The 11,548-nt window shown below is 37.1% G+C and overlaps 1 protein-coding gene across 3 annotated transcripts; it reads left to right on the plus strand.

The window, feature by feature from the left end:
* Nucleotides 1-3,388: 3,388 nt before the first annotated feature.
* LOC137747292 (retinoblastoma-related protein-like) lies at nt 3,389-11,548 on the plus strand. 3 transcript variants are annotated; one of them, XM_068487377.1, is made up of 19 exons: nt 3,389-3,517; nt 3,967-4,100; nt 4,291-4,395; nt 4,541-4,683; nt 4,783-4,879; nt 5,001-5,047; nt 6,011-6,209; nt 6,459-6,525; nt 6,696-6,875; nt 7,008-7,201; nt 7,327-8,197; nt 8,372-8,534; nt 8,639-8,711; nt 8,913-9,086; nt 9,165-9,284; nt 9,361-9,508; nt 9,621-9,733; nt 10,760-10,875; nt 10,962-11,548. In XM_068487377.1, exons 2-19 carry the CDS (start codon nt 3,978-3,980, stop codon nt 11,110-11,112), a joined length of 3,084 nt encoding a protein of 1,027 aa, XP_068343478.1. In that variant the 5' UTR covers nt 3,389-3,517; nt 3,967-3,977; the 3' UTR covers nt 11,113-11,548. The 3 variants fall into 3 exon arrangements, with proteins under 3 accessions (XP_068343478.1, XP_068343480.1, XP_068343479.1); XM_068487379.1 differs by having other exon boundaries at nt 3,395-3,517; nt 3,971-4,100; XM_068487378.1 differs by having other exon boundaries at nt 3,400-3,554.

Here is an 11,548-nt window from a genome sequence, read left to right on the forward strand (position 1 = left end):
TGTAGGCTTGTTTTTATTTTGTCTTAATTGGATTATTAGTCCCGTGGTGATGGGGAAGTCGAAAGATAGCCCTTGTGGTCAACAAATTAGGATTTAAAGCCCTGTGGTGAAGCCCGTTATAATTTAGGTACAAAATTAAAAGTTCCGTCAACTCTCTGATAATTGTTAGTGCGTGAACCTTATGTGCTGACAATTAGCGGAGAGTTATGTTTTGGACTCACATGTATGATTCACGAGTTAACAATTAAAGGAGAATTGATAGAATTTTTAATTTTGTACCTAATTTTTTTTTTTTTATCACGGGTTTAGTTTCCGACTTTCTTATTACTACCGGAACTAATAATCCAATTAGTCCTTTTATTTTTTCATGTCAAAATAAGGGAGCTGACTTCTTGATGGATGGAAATTTTACTAGAGAAAGGCATAAAATGGCTTTGATCGGAAAGCGAAATGAAAACCAAGCCTTGATATGAGAGCGCATCTGATCGCTTCCTCCTCTCTCTTCATGCGGGGAATGCGAGACACCTTTTTGTTTTTTTATTTTTTTATTTTTTTTTTATTTTTTTTATAGGAAAATGTGAGATATCTTGTGTCACTCTTTCCCTGCTTTGTTCCGACGCTATCTCTTTAAGAAAGAGTAACCCTTGATTCGTCCCCCTTATCTTGGAAGGACCACCACTACAACAATCAATCCGTATTCACTAAGTAGGGTTGGTTGCATCAATCTTGAAACACCATTACATTTGGTTTTGTGCTAAGTTTTCGATTAGCTCCAATAACTTCATATTTTTTCTTAAAAGTCTCATTTCCAAGTTTGCGTAGGTGTTCCTCTACTCTTTTGCCCTGACCCATATCGTATAGTCGTATTTTCTTACCGGAGGATCTATAGACTTTTGGTAAAAGTTGTCTTAAGGGAAGGACCACCACTACTGCTCAAAAAAGTTGCCGTGACCCACTAATGCACCAATCTTTACCTTCATGTGTTATCAAACACGGCTATTCGCTATTCCACTCATCCGCCCTTGTCCCCGAGAGTGCTAGACCTACCTTGAACTGGGATCTAAGGGCGTGTGATGTTACAATCGATAAATGCTGGGATGGAGAGGCTTTGCGGGATGCTTCAAGGTGTGCTAAACAAAAGGGCTTCCTTCAGATTTGCATGGAGGGAGATTCCAAACTTGTTATTGATGCGGTATGGAACTTATGAAACGTTTCTTGAAGATTTAAGACCAATAATTGAGGACATTCAATGGTTAGCTTTTCTCTTTCCTTTGTATCAAAGGGAAGCATATCTTTAGGCAAGTAAACGTCCTAGCAGATGTTATTGCGAATGTGGGCCCTTTGGCATAGACGTATCCCCACCGTTGCTTCTAATGCTCTTCTTATTTGTTTATACTGAAACTGGTTGTACCAAAAGTTTTTCCTTTTAAATGAAGTTTATTTTTTAGCAAAACAAAATATAAATAAAATCAAAGAATTTAGATAATACCAATTTATAAATAGAAACTTTATTCTAATCCTTGGTCAAGATGACTTTTAGACTAAAACCATGAGTAAGATCAAAATATAATTTTAGTCCATTTATATATTAATAAGCTCATTTATTAATTACATTTGCACTTTTTAATTATTTCTCTTTTTATTTCATTATGATTATAATTTTCATTTCATTTATCGTAATATATTTTGTTGTAAACATTTAGATAAACTAATTTTTGTTGTACAACAAATTTCGATATACTTTGTCTTCTTCATTTAGGTACATTAAATTCATTATAATACATTTCGGTGCATACATTTAGATACACACATTTCGGTACATACATTTTGATAAAAACATTTAGGTACATCAATTCAATATAATACATTTCTGTACTAACATTTCGGTGCATACATTTTGGTACACACATTTAGGTACATTAATTTAATATACTACATTTTGGTGCATATATTTCAGTTCATACATGTAACATCCCACATCGCCCAGGGGAGTGATCCTTAAATGTATATTCCCATCCCTACCTAGCACGAGGCCTTTTGGGAGCTCACTGGCTTCGGGTTCCGTAGGAACTCCGAAGTTAAGCGAGAAGGGGGCTAGAGCAATCCCATGATGGGTGACCCACTGGGAAGTTGCTCGTGAGTTCCCAAATACAAAACCGTGAGGGAATGGTAAGCCCAAAGCGGACAATATCGTGCTACGGTGGTGGAGCGGGCCTAGGAAGTGATCCGCCCCGGGCGGGGATGTGAAAATACATTTCGGTACTAATATTTAAATACATGAGTTTAATATAATACATTTCGATACATATATTTAGGTACATTAATTGAGTCTTTCAAGTTTGAAGAATGTTAAATATAATTAATAAATTAAAAAAAAACAAATTAAAATTTGTATATTAATAAATTTAAATATTTAATGGGAGACATTAAATAAAATGCATATTATTTATTTTGAATTAAGGACACATCAAGGGACTATAATCAATTTGTATTCTAACACTAGGTTTATTTTAAATTTCAATCTTCTTGAGGGATTAATGTTAAAAAATCCCATTTAAAAATTATAGATTTTCTCTAGGTTTCAAGGAATTAGATAATGTTATATGACGTAATTGTTGATAATCAAATTATTGCTTAAAATTTTTATGAACGTATTTATTTTTTATTAATAAAACATCACATAATTTACAAATAGAGTAATGTTTGCCGGAAAGGGATCCTCCTAATCTACCAAATCAGGAGATTCAGACCATTGAAATTTGATCCAACTGTTAAAGTTATTATAATTTTTAAAGTGAATTGTTATTTATAACTATTAAATTAAATTTAAATGACCCGAATTTCTTGATTTGTTGGATTAGAAGAAAGGGATCCGGAGAGGATCCACTTCCATGTTTGCCTAGCATTTTCCATATAAAAAATGCCGGCTGTTGAGTGGGCCCAAAAAAAAAAAAAAACGACATTGAGATGTTGGAAAGGGACCCGTCGGAAAGAAGACATAAACAAAGTGCGCCCCACCGCTCCCACACGTGGGCCGCGGGCCGCTTCGCTTTTACCGAGAGAGACGACGAGACTAAAATATCCCCCAACAGTCCTACCCTTCCGTCACCCGGGCCGTAACGGCAGAAACGCGAATCGTTACATTTCGCCCAGCGAATCTCGTCAGACGTAACGGTGAGAAATTTTGGCGGTAAAAAGCACCTAACCCTGATGACGTGTCCCATCGCCATTGGCCACGGATGTTTCGTATGTATGTATGTATGTGAGTCATGATGGGATGCTATGTTGTTTTTCCCGCGCTACCATATGCAGGGTTTCCCCAAAAAGAGGCCTAAAACCAAACGAATTTAGAGAGAGAGAAAGGAAGAGGAAGAGAGAGAGAGAGAGAGAAAGAGTTCCAGAATCACAGAGAGAGAGAGAGAGAGAGAGAGCCTCCGCTTAACAGAACGCCGTTGTTTTGCTTAACATTGGCAGATCTGCTGCTCTCCGAGAGCTCCGACAAAGGGATCAGATATAGGTAGATCTCTGCGGGTTTCGCTTCGGAATAAAAATTCGTATGCTTTTTTTCTTACTTTAATTTCTTTTTAAAGCTGCAATTTTTTGGATTTTATTTTTCATTTTTGTCATGCTTTTTCTGCTTGTTGATGGACTGTTCTACGAAGTAGATTTTTTTTTTGTTTTTTTAATTTTATTTTAAAGCTTAATGGTCTGTTCTACGAAGTAGATTTAGTGAATTTTTGGAGCGAAAGTTTGTTCGAGTGACTGAAGAGATCAATTACAGCGGTTGGTAAACGTACAGTGAGAATTGGTGTTCTGAGTTTTGAAACTTTTCTTTCTTTTTTGGGTATAAATCTCGGGATTTTGGGGGTTTTTTAAGTAGTTTGTTTTTGGCAATTCAAATTCTTGCATCTTCAAATCTTCAATTTTGTTTTGTACTTTTGTAATTTTAATTTTGGTTTGGTTCAGCTAGGGTGTAGATGAGTCCACCTGCTATGGTGAAGATGGAAGATACTAAGCCTGAAGTTTCAGCTTCCAACAATTCAAATTCCGAGAGCAGCGATTCAGGGCCCGTCCAAGATCGATTTACTGATTTGTGCAAGGTTGCCACTTTTTCCCCCCTTTTGATTGTGATCGAATTTATCGTCTTGTTCTTTCTTGTAGTAGATGGCATTTTGGTTGTAAAGTTTAGTTTACAAACTGTTCTTCTATTTACTTTTCGAATTTCTGTTTTGTTTCTGTTGTCGTTTCTTGATTTTAGTTTCTGTGTATTTATATGGTTTCTGACTACAGAATGTATTGTCGTTGGACAAGAACTCTTACACACAAGCTGCGAAACTGTTCAAAGAAACCAAACATCTGTTAATATCAAATGCGTCAGCTATTGGCAACGGAACAGTATGTATTGGTTTTTTTCGTTCTGTTGTCATATTAATAAGTTACGGTGAAATAAGGTCTGAGGTGATATCTTATAGGATCCTTTTGCTGGAATATTTGTTTTGCTCTGGTTTTGGTTTTAACCTAAATGCATTTCTTTGTGCAGCCTGAAGAAGCAGAACGGATCTGGTTTGCCTTTGTTTTGTACTCTGTGAAAACATTGAGCAACAAGAATTCGGATAATTCTCAGAAGAGCTCCGATGATAATGGATTTTCTCTCTTCCAAATTTTGAGAGCTACGAAGCTGAAGTATGTTGTTTGCCAATCTGTTTTCTTTCCTTTAGCTTATAATTAGCTGCTCATGAATTCTTGTCATCTAATTTTCTTCTTTTTGGGGTTGTTTTATAGCATTGTAGATTTTTTCAAGGAGCTTCCTCAGTTTGTTATTAAGGCTGGTTCAATTTTGAGTAATATTTATGGCGTAGATTGGGAAAACAAACTTGAGGTATTAATTTGTCAGAGATAGTTTATGCTTTGAAATTAGCCGTGTTTTTATGTCTTTCAACGTTCTGTTTTCTTATACTTACTTGATCCTTTGCTCATGATTTGAGTTCTGAATTTGTCAGGCAAAAGAGCTGCAGGCAAATTTTGTGTACTTGAGCCTGTTAAGCAAGTGAGTTACTTTCTTTTGCGCCATTATGCCTGATATTAATATTATCTGATGGTTTTAGAATTTTTCCTCATTCGCTTAAAAGTTTCCCTTATGTTTTGGGAGCTATCTGTAGTTAGGATGAAACTAAGTAAGCAGTGGTACATGTCTGTTGAGGTCAGATTTTGAAATTGTTGGTAGTGGCTTGACGTTGAAAGATGTTTATCAGGCTGTAATGGGAATGGTTGGCAGGGGTGCTAGGGCTTGGAATAGATTAATTAATGTTTGATTACAAAAAGAAAGAGAAGAGGTTGACTAAATAGCTATAATTTGTTGGATCTCAACCTTATCTTGTATTGAAAATCCTTCTTCTTTAGTATGTTAAAAGAAAACCTGGCGATGTTATGTTGTGAAATAATATGCTTGTATTAAAGAAAAATATGCCAAAGCAGTGTTTCTAATGAATCTTTAGGATAGCTGAGTACATGGCTGAAACCTATTGTACATCATTAAACACCCCATTGGTGATTGTATAAGCGTATGAGCACCCCCTTTAATCTGTGCAGTTTCATGAATATTAATGGAGTACACTGAAATCACTAAGCACCTGCATGGGTGGTTTTCCTTGCTCACCCATCTAAATGTTACAAGGTCATTGTACAGCTGTGCAGTCTGGAAATCCCTTTCTTTTTTATTTTCATGATTTGCACTGACCTTTAGTAGAAAATAACATTATATGACTAAAAACTTTCCTTAGTTTGATTACCATTTAAATCAGACTAGCTAGATTGTTAATCGCATTGAGATGATCCAAACCTTGTATGGGTGACTATATTTGGTATTGCATCACTTTATGTGGAGATTATGCTGGATGTTTCATTGTATGCGTAACAAATATGCTTTTTGTACTTTGTTCAGACACAATTTTTATTTATTTGAGAGGTTTTAATCTAGTAGAGTCCTATACTAAAAATTTAATGCTTCAAGGTACTACAAACGTGCGTATCGGGAGTTATTCTTGACAAGTGATACAAATGCCAATAAGCAGTCAGCTGTTGCCGGTGGAACTGGTTATGTGTCAGAGTATCATCGTTTTGGATGGTTGCTGTTTTTGGCCCTTCGTGTACACGTATTCAGCCGGTTTAAAGACCTGGTGACTTGCACAAACGGCTTGGTTGCAATTTTGGTCAGTTGCATTTCTGCATTACTTTTGTTAGTTTGTGGTACTAGGATCCCAATCAGTTACTTGAAGTATCCTGCATGATATGAAATTAATAGATTTTCAATTTACAGTAAACAAGAAATAGGTTCCTAGAAGTGTGAAAAGTGTATATACATATATATTATGTAATATTTCTACCCATATACATATCTCCTTTTTGGCTTCCTACTTGAACATGTAGGTTTTCTTACTGCTCAGTTTTCCTTTTTACAGGGAATTTTAATAATTCACGTCCCTGTTCGCTTCAGAAAGTTCAGCATCCATGATTCAACACGCTTTGGTAATATTTTCACCACTTTGTATATAATGATTTCCCTTTCATTTTCAAGGAGGGATATTCAATTTTTGAAACTTACTTCTGCTTTTGATCATTTCCTTGTTGTGTTTCCTCTTTCTTCTTTTTCAATTTTGGCATTCTATCGGATCTGATTTGATTAGTGTCTAATTCAGCAAGGAAAGGCAACAAAGGTGTGGACCTGCTTGCAAGTCTTTGCAACACTTATTACACCTCAGACGATGAGTTGAGAATAACAATGGAAATGGCTAATGGTTTAATAGCAGATATTTTGAAGAAGAAGCCCGTTTCGGCGTCTGATTGTAAAACTGAAAATCTAGAGAATATGGATCCAGGTTTGTATCAAAAGTTTCTGCTATATACAATGATTTGATTCAAAACTCAAAAGAATATGGTTTGCATGAAATTTTCTGCTATGCTCTTTTGTCATTTATCAATAATTCTGAGATATGATGCTGTGAATGCAGATGGTTTGACGTACTTTGAAGGTCTCATGGAGGAACCATCTTTGTCGTCCAGTTTAGATATTCTAGAAAAAAATTACGATGATGCAATTCGGAATAAGGGTGAAGTTGATGAGAGAGTCTTCATCAACGAGGACGATAGCTTACTTGGTTCAGGGAGCTTTTCAGGAGGATCCATGAGTGTAGCTGGTGTGAAGGTATGCTTTTAATAAATTCCACTATTCAGGACCATACATGTGTTATTTTAAATTCTTTTTTCCCCATTGCTTTCACTTTTGTGTAGAGGAGTTTGTTGATAGTTTCATTTATTCTATTATGCTAGAGGAAATTTGATTCCATAGCTTCCCCAACAAAGACAATTATAAGTCCACTCTCTCCCCATCGCTCTCCTGCATCTCATGTGAATGGTGGTGCTAATTCAAAGATGGTGGCTACACCTGTGAGCACTGCAATGACAACTGCAAAGTGGCTTCGGACCTTTATTTCTCCGCTTCCGTCAAAACCCTCAGCTGAGCTCGAGGGGTTCCTGGCATCGTGTGATAGGGATGTTACTACTGATGTGATACGCAGGGCACAAATTATATTGGAGGCCATATTTCTAGATAGTGCCCTGGGAGAGCGATGCATAACTGGTAGCCTGCAAGGTGCAAACCTCATGGACAACATCTGGCAGGAGCAACGAAGATTGGAAGCACTCAAACTTTATTATAGAGTTTTGGAAGCAATGTGTAGGGCAGAGGCTCAAGTACTGCATGCAACTAATTTGACCTCCTTATTAACCAATGAGAGGTTTCACAGATGCATGTTAGCCTGCTCTGCAGAGTTAGTCCTGGCAACACATAAGACTGTCACAATGTTGTTTCCAGCAGTATTAGAGAGGACCGGTATTACCGCTTTTGATCTTAGCAAGGTGATAGAGAGTTTCATTAGACATGAGGAATCTCTCCCAAGAGAATTAAGAAGACATCTGAATTCATTGGAAGAACGACTTTTGGAAAGCATGGTATGGGAGAAGGGTTCCTCGATGTATAATTCTTTAACTGTTGCAAGACCTGCTCTCTCAGCAGAAATAAATCGTCTCGGGTTATTAGCAGAGCCCATGCCATCTTTGGATGCAATTGCCATGAATATTAACTTCCCTTGTGGAGGGTTGCCTCCAGTACCTTCTTTACAGAAGCATGAGACTTCACTAGGTATTTATTTCACATGTATATATATATATATATCTTCTCGAATGAAGTTGTAGTTTTGTCCTTCATTTTTATGTGGGTTAGTGTTCGTACATGGAAATGGATTTATATCCACTTGGTGGTTGATGATATAGTGATGTGCTGAAGTGGTGATTTGATATTTTCATTGTTTTTCAGGTCAGAATGGGGATATCAGGTCTCCAAAGAGATCCTGCACAGACTATAGGAGTATATTGCTGGAGCGGAATTCCTTTACATCTCCTGTGAAGGATCGTCTTCTGGCCTTAAGTAACCTTAAGTCAAAGCTGCCACCACCTCCTTTACAATCTGCATTTGCCAGGTATGCCTCCAGTCCCTGGAACTAATAGATCCAATTTCTTGTAGCAACTTACTGCTTCATTTGTTCTCTTAATTGTAATATAATTCTGATATTCATGTGTGCAGTCCAACACGACCAAATCCAGGAGGTGGAGGGGAAACATGTGCAGAAACTGGAATCAGTATTTTCTTTAGCAAGGTGCGAGGCAGTCCAAGAATTTAGTTCTCTATTTATTTTTCCTGTAAATAATTGTAGAAAGTCTTCCTGATTGGAGAGGATTTGTGTTGTAGACTGTAGTTTATACTAATAACAGTTTATTAGGCATGTTTAACCACATGACCTCATAACTCTGCCTTATCAGGATTTATCCTCTTCTTAACCATAAATTTCTTTATCTAGATAAACAAGCTGGCGGCAGTCAGAATCAATGGTATGGTTGAAAGAATGCAACTGTCTCAGATAAGAGAGAATGTTTATCGTCTCTTTCAACAAATACTAGTTCAGCGGACATCTCTCTTTTTCAACCGCCATATTGATCAGATTATCCTTTGTTGTTTTTATGGAGTTTCAAAGGTGTGATATTACTTTCAACAGTTTTATGCAATGCTGTGAAATAATCTTCTTTTCTTACTCACGGTTTTCTGGTTGCAGATTTCTCAACTAAATCTGACATTTAGGGAAATCATATACAACTACAGAAAGCAACCACAATGTAAACCGGAAGTTTTTCGAGGCGTGTTTGTTGAGTGGCCTTCACCACGCCGTAATGGGGTACGATGCCTAATATTTACTCTATCACTGTTAGTTTTCTGGATAAATCCCAACCTTTCTTATGTTTTGGTTACAGAGACCCGCACAGGAACACGTGGATATCATAACATTTTACAATGAAATATTCATACCTTCTGTGAAGACCCTGCTAGTTGAGCTCGGACCTGCTGTTACAGCAACTACAAGAGCTAACGTGGTTCCTGAAGTTAACAACAATAATGATGGTATGTGTTTGTTAAAACGTATGTGTAACTGCCTAATGTATTTCCTGTTTCTTTTGGGATAATCATGTCTACCACTCCCTAATAAGCTCATCTTGTTTTACTGGCCAATTAGCTCCATGCCCTGGATCACCTAAAGTATCTACTTTTCCTAGTCTTCCTGATATGTCTCCAAAGAAAGTTTCTGCAGTGCACAATGTTTACGTCTCTCCATTGCGATCATCTAAGGTACTTGTTTAGTTTTCCAGAGTCGTGGGAATTCCATTTTTCTTTTTCACACACGTCGCCTCATAAAATAAAAGAGGTCATCTTTCATGTTCAACGCAAAGTTATGGTAACTTGTTCAATACGTTTTAATCTGCAACTTATTTAACATAACTAGTTTTATATTACTGGAATTTTGAATCTCAAGTCTTTGATGGGTCAACATTGCAGTTCTATTATGCCCTTTTTTGGTGAACATTTGATGTGTCAGCCTCTTATTCTTTTCGTTTGTGAAACCTCAAAGCCCATTGGCCTTAACACAAGTCCATGAGATACAAACTGGTTATATAAATTTATTAAGGGAAAAGTCTAGTATGTTGTTTTTGGCTCAAAGTGTTCTGTGTATTTCTTAGGACTTCGCTATATATTGCATGTGTGAATTCTCACTTTGAGCATACTTTATGAGCATCTGGCTCTAAGTCTCAGGACTCTCAATTTGGCCAAGGGATTGTTCAGTTTCGTTTTTCCACTTCGGATGCAATATAGAGACAGATTGAAGTGATGCAAGTGAAATCATGTCAATATTTTGTTGATTCCATTCTTTTCATTGTCATACCATTTGTATATATCAGATGTACATCAACTATCTGCATCTCAGTGAAAGTATAGTCTCATTTATGTTTTCATTAGGCTACTAAGGTCTGTCTATCTACCAAGTATGCAATATAAGGTCAACATTTTATTTCAAGAGTTCCGGGATACTGTATGCGTATTTCATGGACCATGTTGCTTGACTGAGCTAATGGTTCTATGTGACATGGTAGCCAATCGTTTAACTCAGGCAAATATGTACTGTTAGCTGAAGATACTATCACGTCTATCCTTTGGCTAGTCTTCAAGACTCTTGGGATCATGATAGTGTAGTAATGTTGAGATTCTCTCAATGTATTTGCATTATGTTTAATTAATTTCTGCAAAGAAATCAATTATAGGTTTCAAGTCTGAATCTGATTCCGAACGTCTGTGAATCTGATTCTGAACTGTTCACAGATGGATGCTTTGATATCACATAGCTCAAAAAGCTATTATGCTTGTGTTGGGGAGAGTACTCATGCTTATCAGAGCCCTTCGAAAGATCTCACTGCCATCAACAACCGCTTGAACGGGTATGCTTTTAGTTTATGAATGAGACTAACCAAGGTAAATTGTCACTAAATAATGGTTCCTCTGATGCATTAATTTCCCTTTTCAGTACCCGAAAGCTCAGAGGCACTCTCAACTTCGACAACGTTGATGTAGGCTTGGTCAGTGATTCTATGGTGGCCAGCAGCCTGTACCTTCAAAATGGGAGTTGTGCATCCTCACCCGGTGCCCCAGTGAAAACTGAGCAACCTGACTCATAATCCAACGGCTGTATAGTTTTCCTCTTCGTAAATCTAGTCCTGTGATTCTTCGTAGTTATTTTATGCATTTTCCGTTTATGACACAGGGTTCTGAATGAGCGGCCGGAGTTACGGAGAATGGCCGCCACAGGCTCCCTTACTTTCCCATGTACTGATGATACATGTTAGGTAGGTTTGCTAATTTGAATAAAAGTTTTGTTTCTCTTGTTTTCTTCATGGCCTTTTAACGTTTCAAGTAATTGTATCGCCATTCTTCTGTTGAATATGAGTTCGCGTGAACGTGAGTGTCGTCAGATATATCCATACTGGATGTCCCAATACTCACTCGAAACACCCCGAATACTTATCTGATACTTCAAGTCCGTATTCATTGATGTATTTCTTTTTGGCAACATTTGAACTTTGGAGATACCCGTGTGCAAACGATTGACACACA

The sequence above is a fragment of the Pyrus communis genome, chromosome 10, assembly GCF_963583255.1.
Source record: "Pyrus communis chromosome 10, drPyrComm1.1, whole genome shotgun sequence".
Lineage (NCBI taxonomy): Eukaryota > Viridiplantae > Streptophyta > Magnoliopsida > Rosales > Rosaceae > Pyrus > Pyrus communis.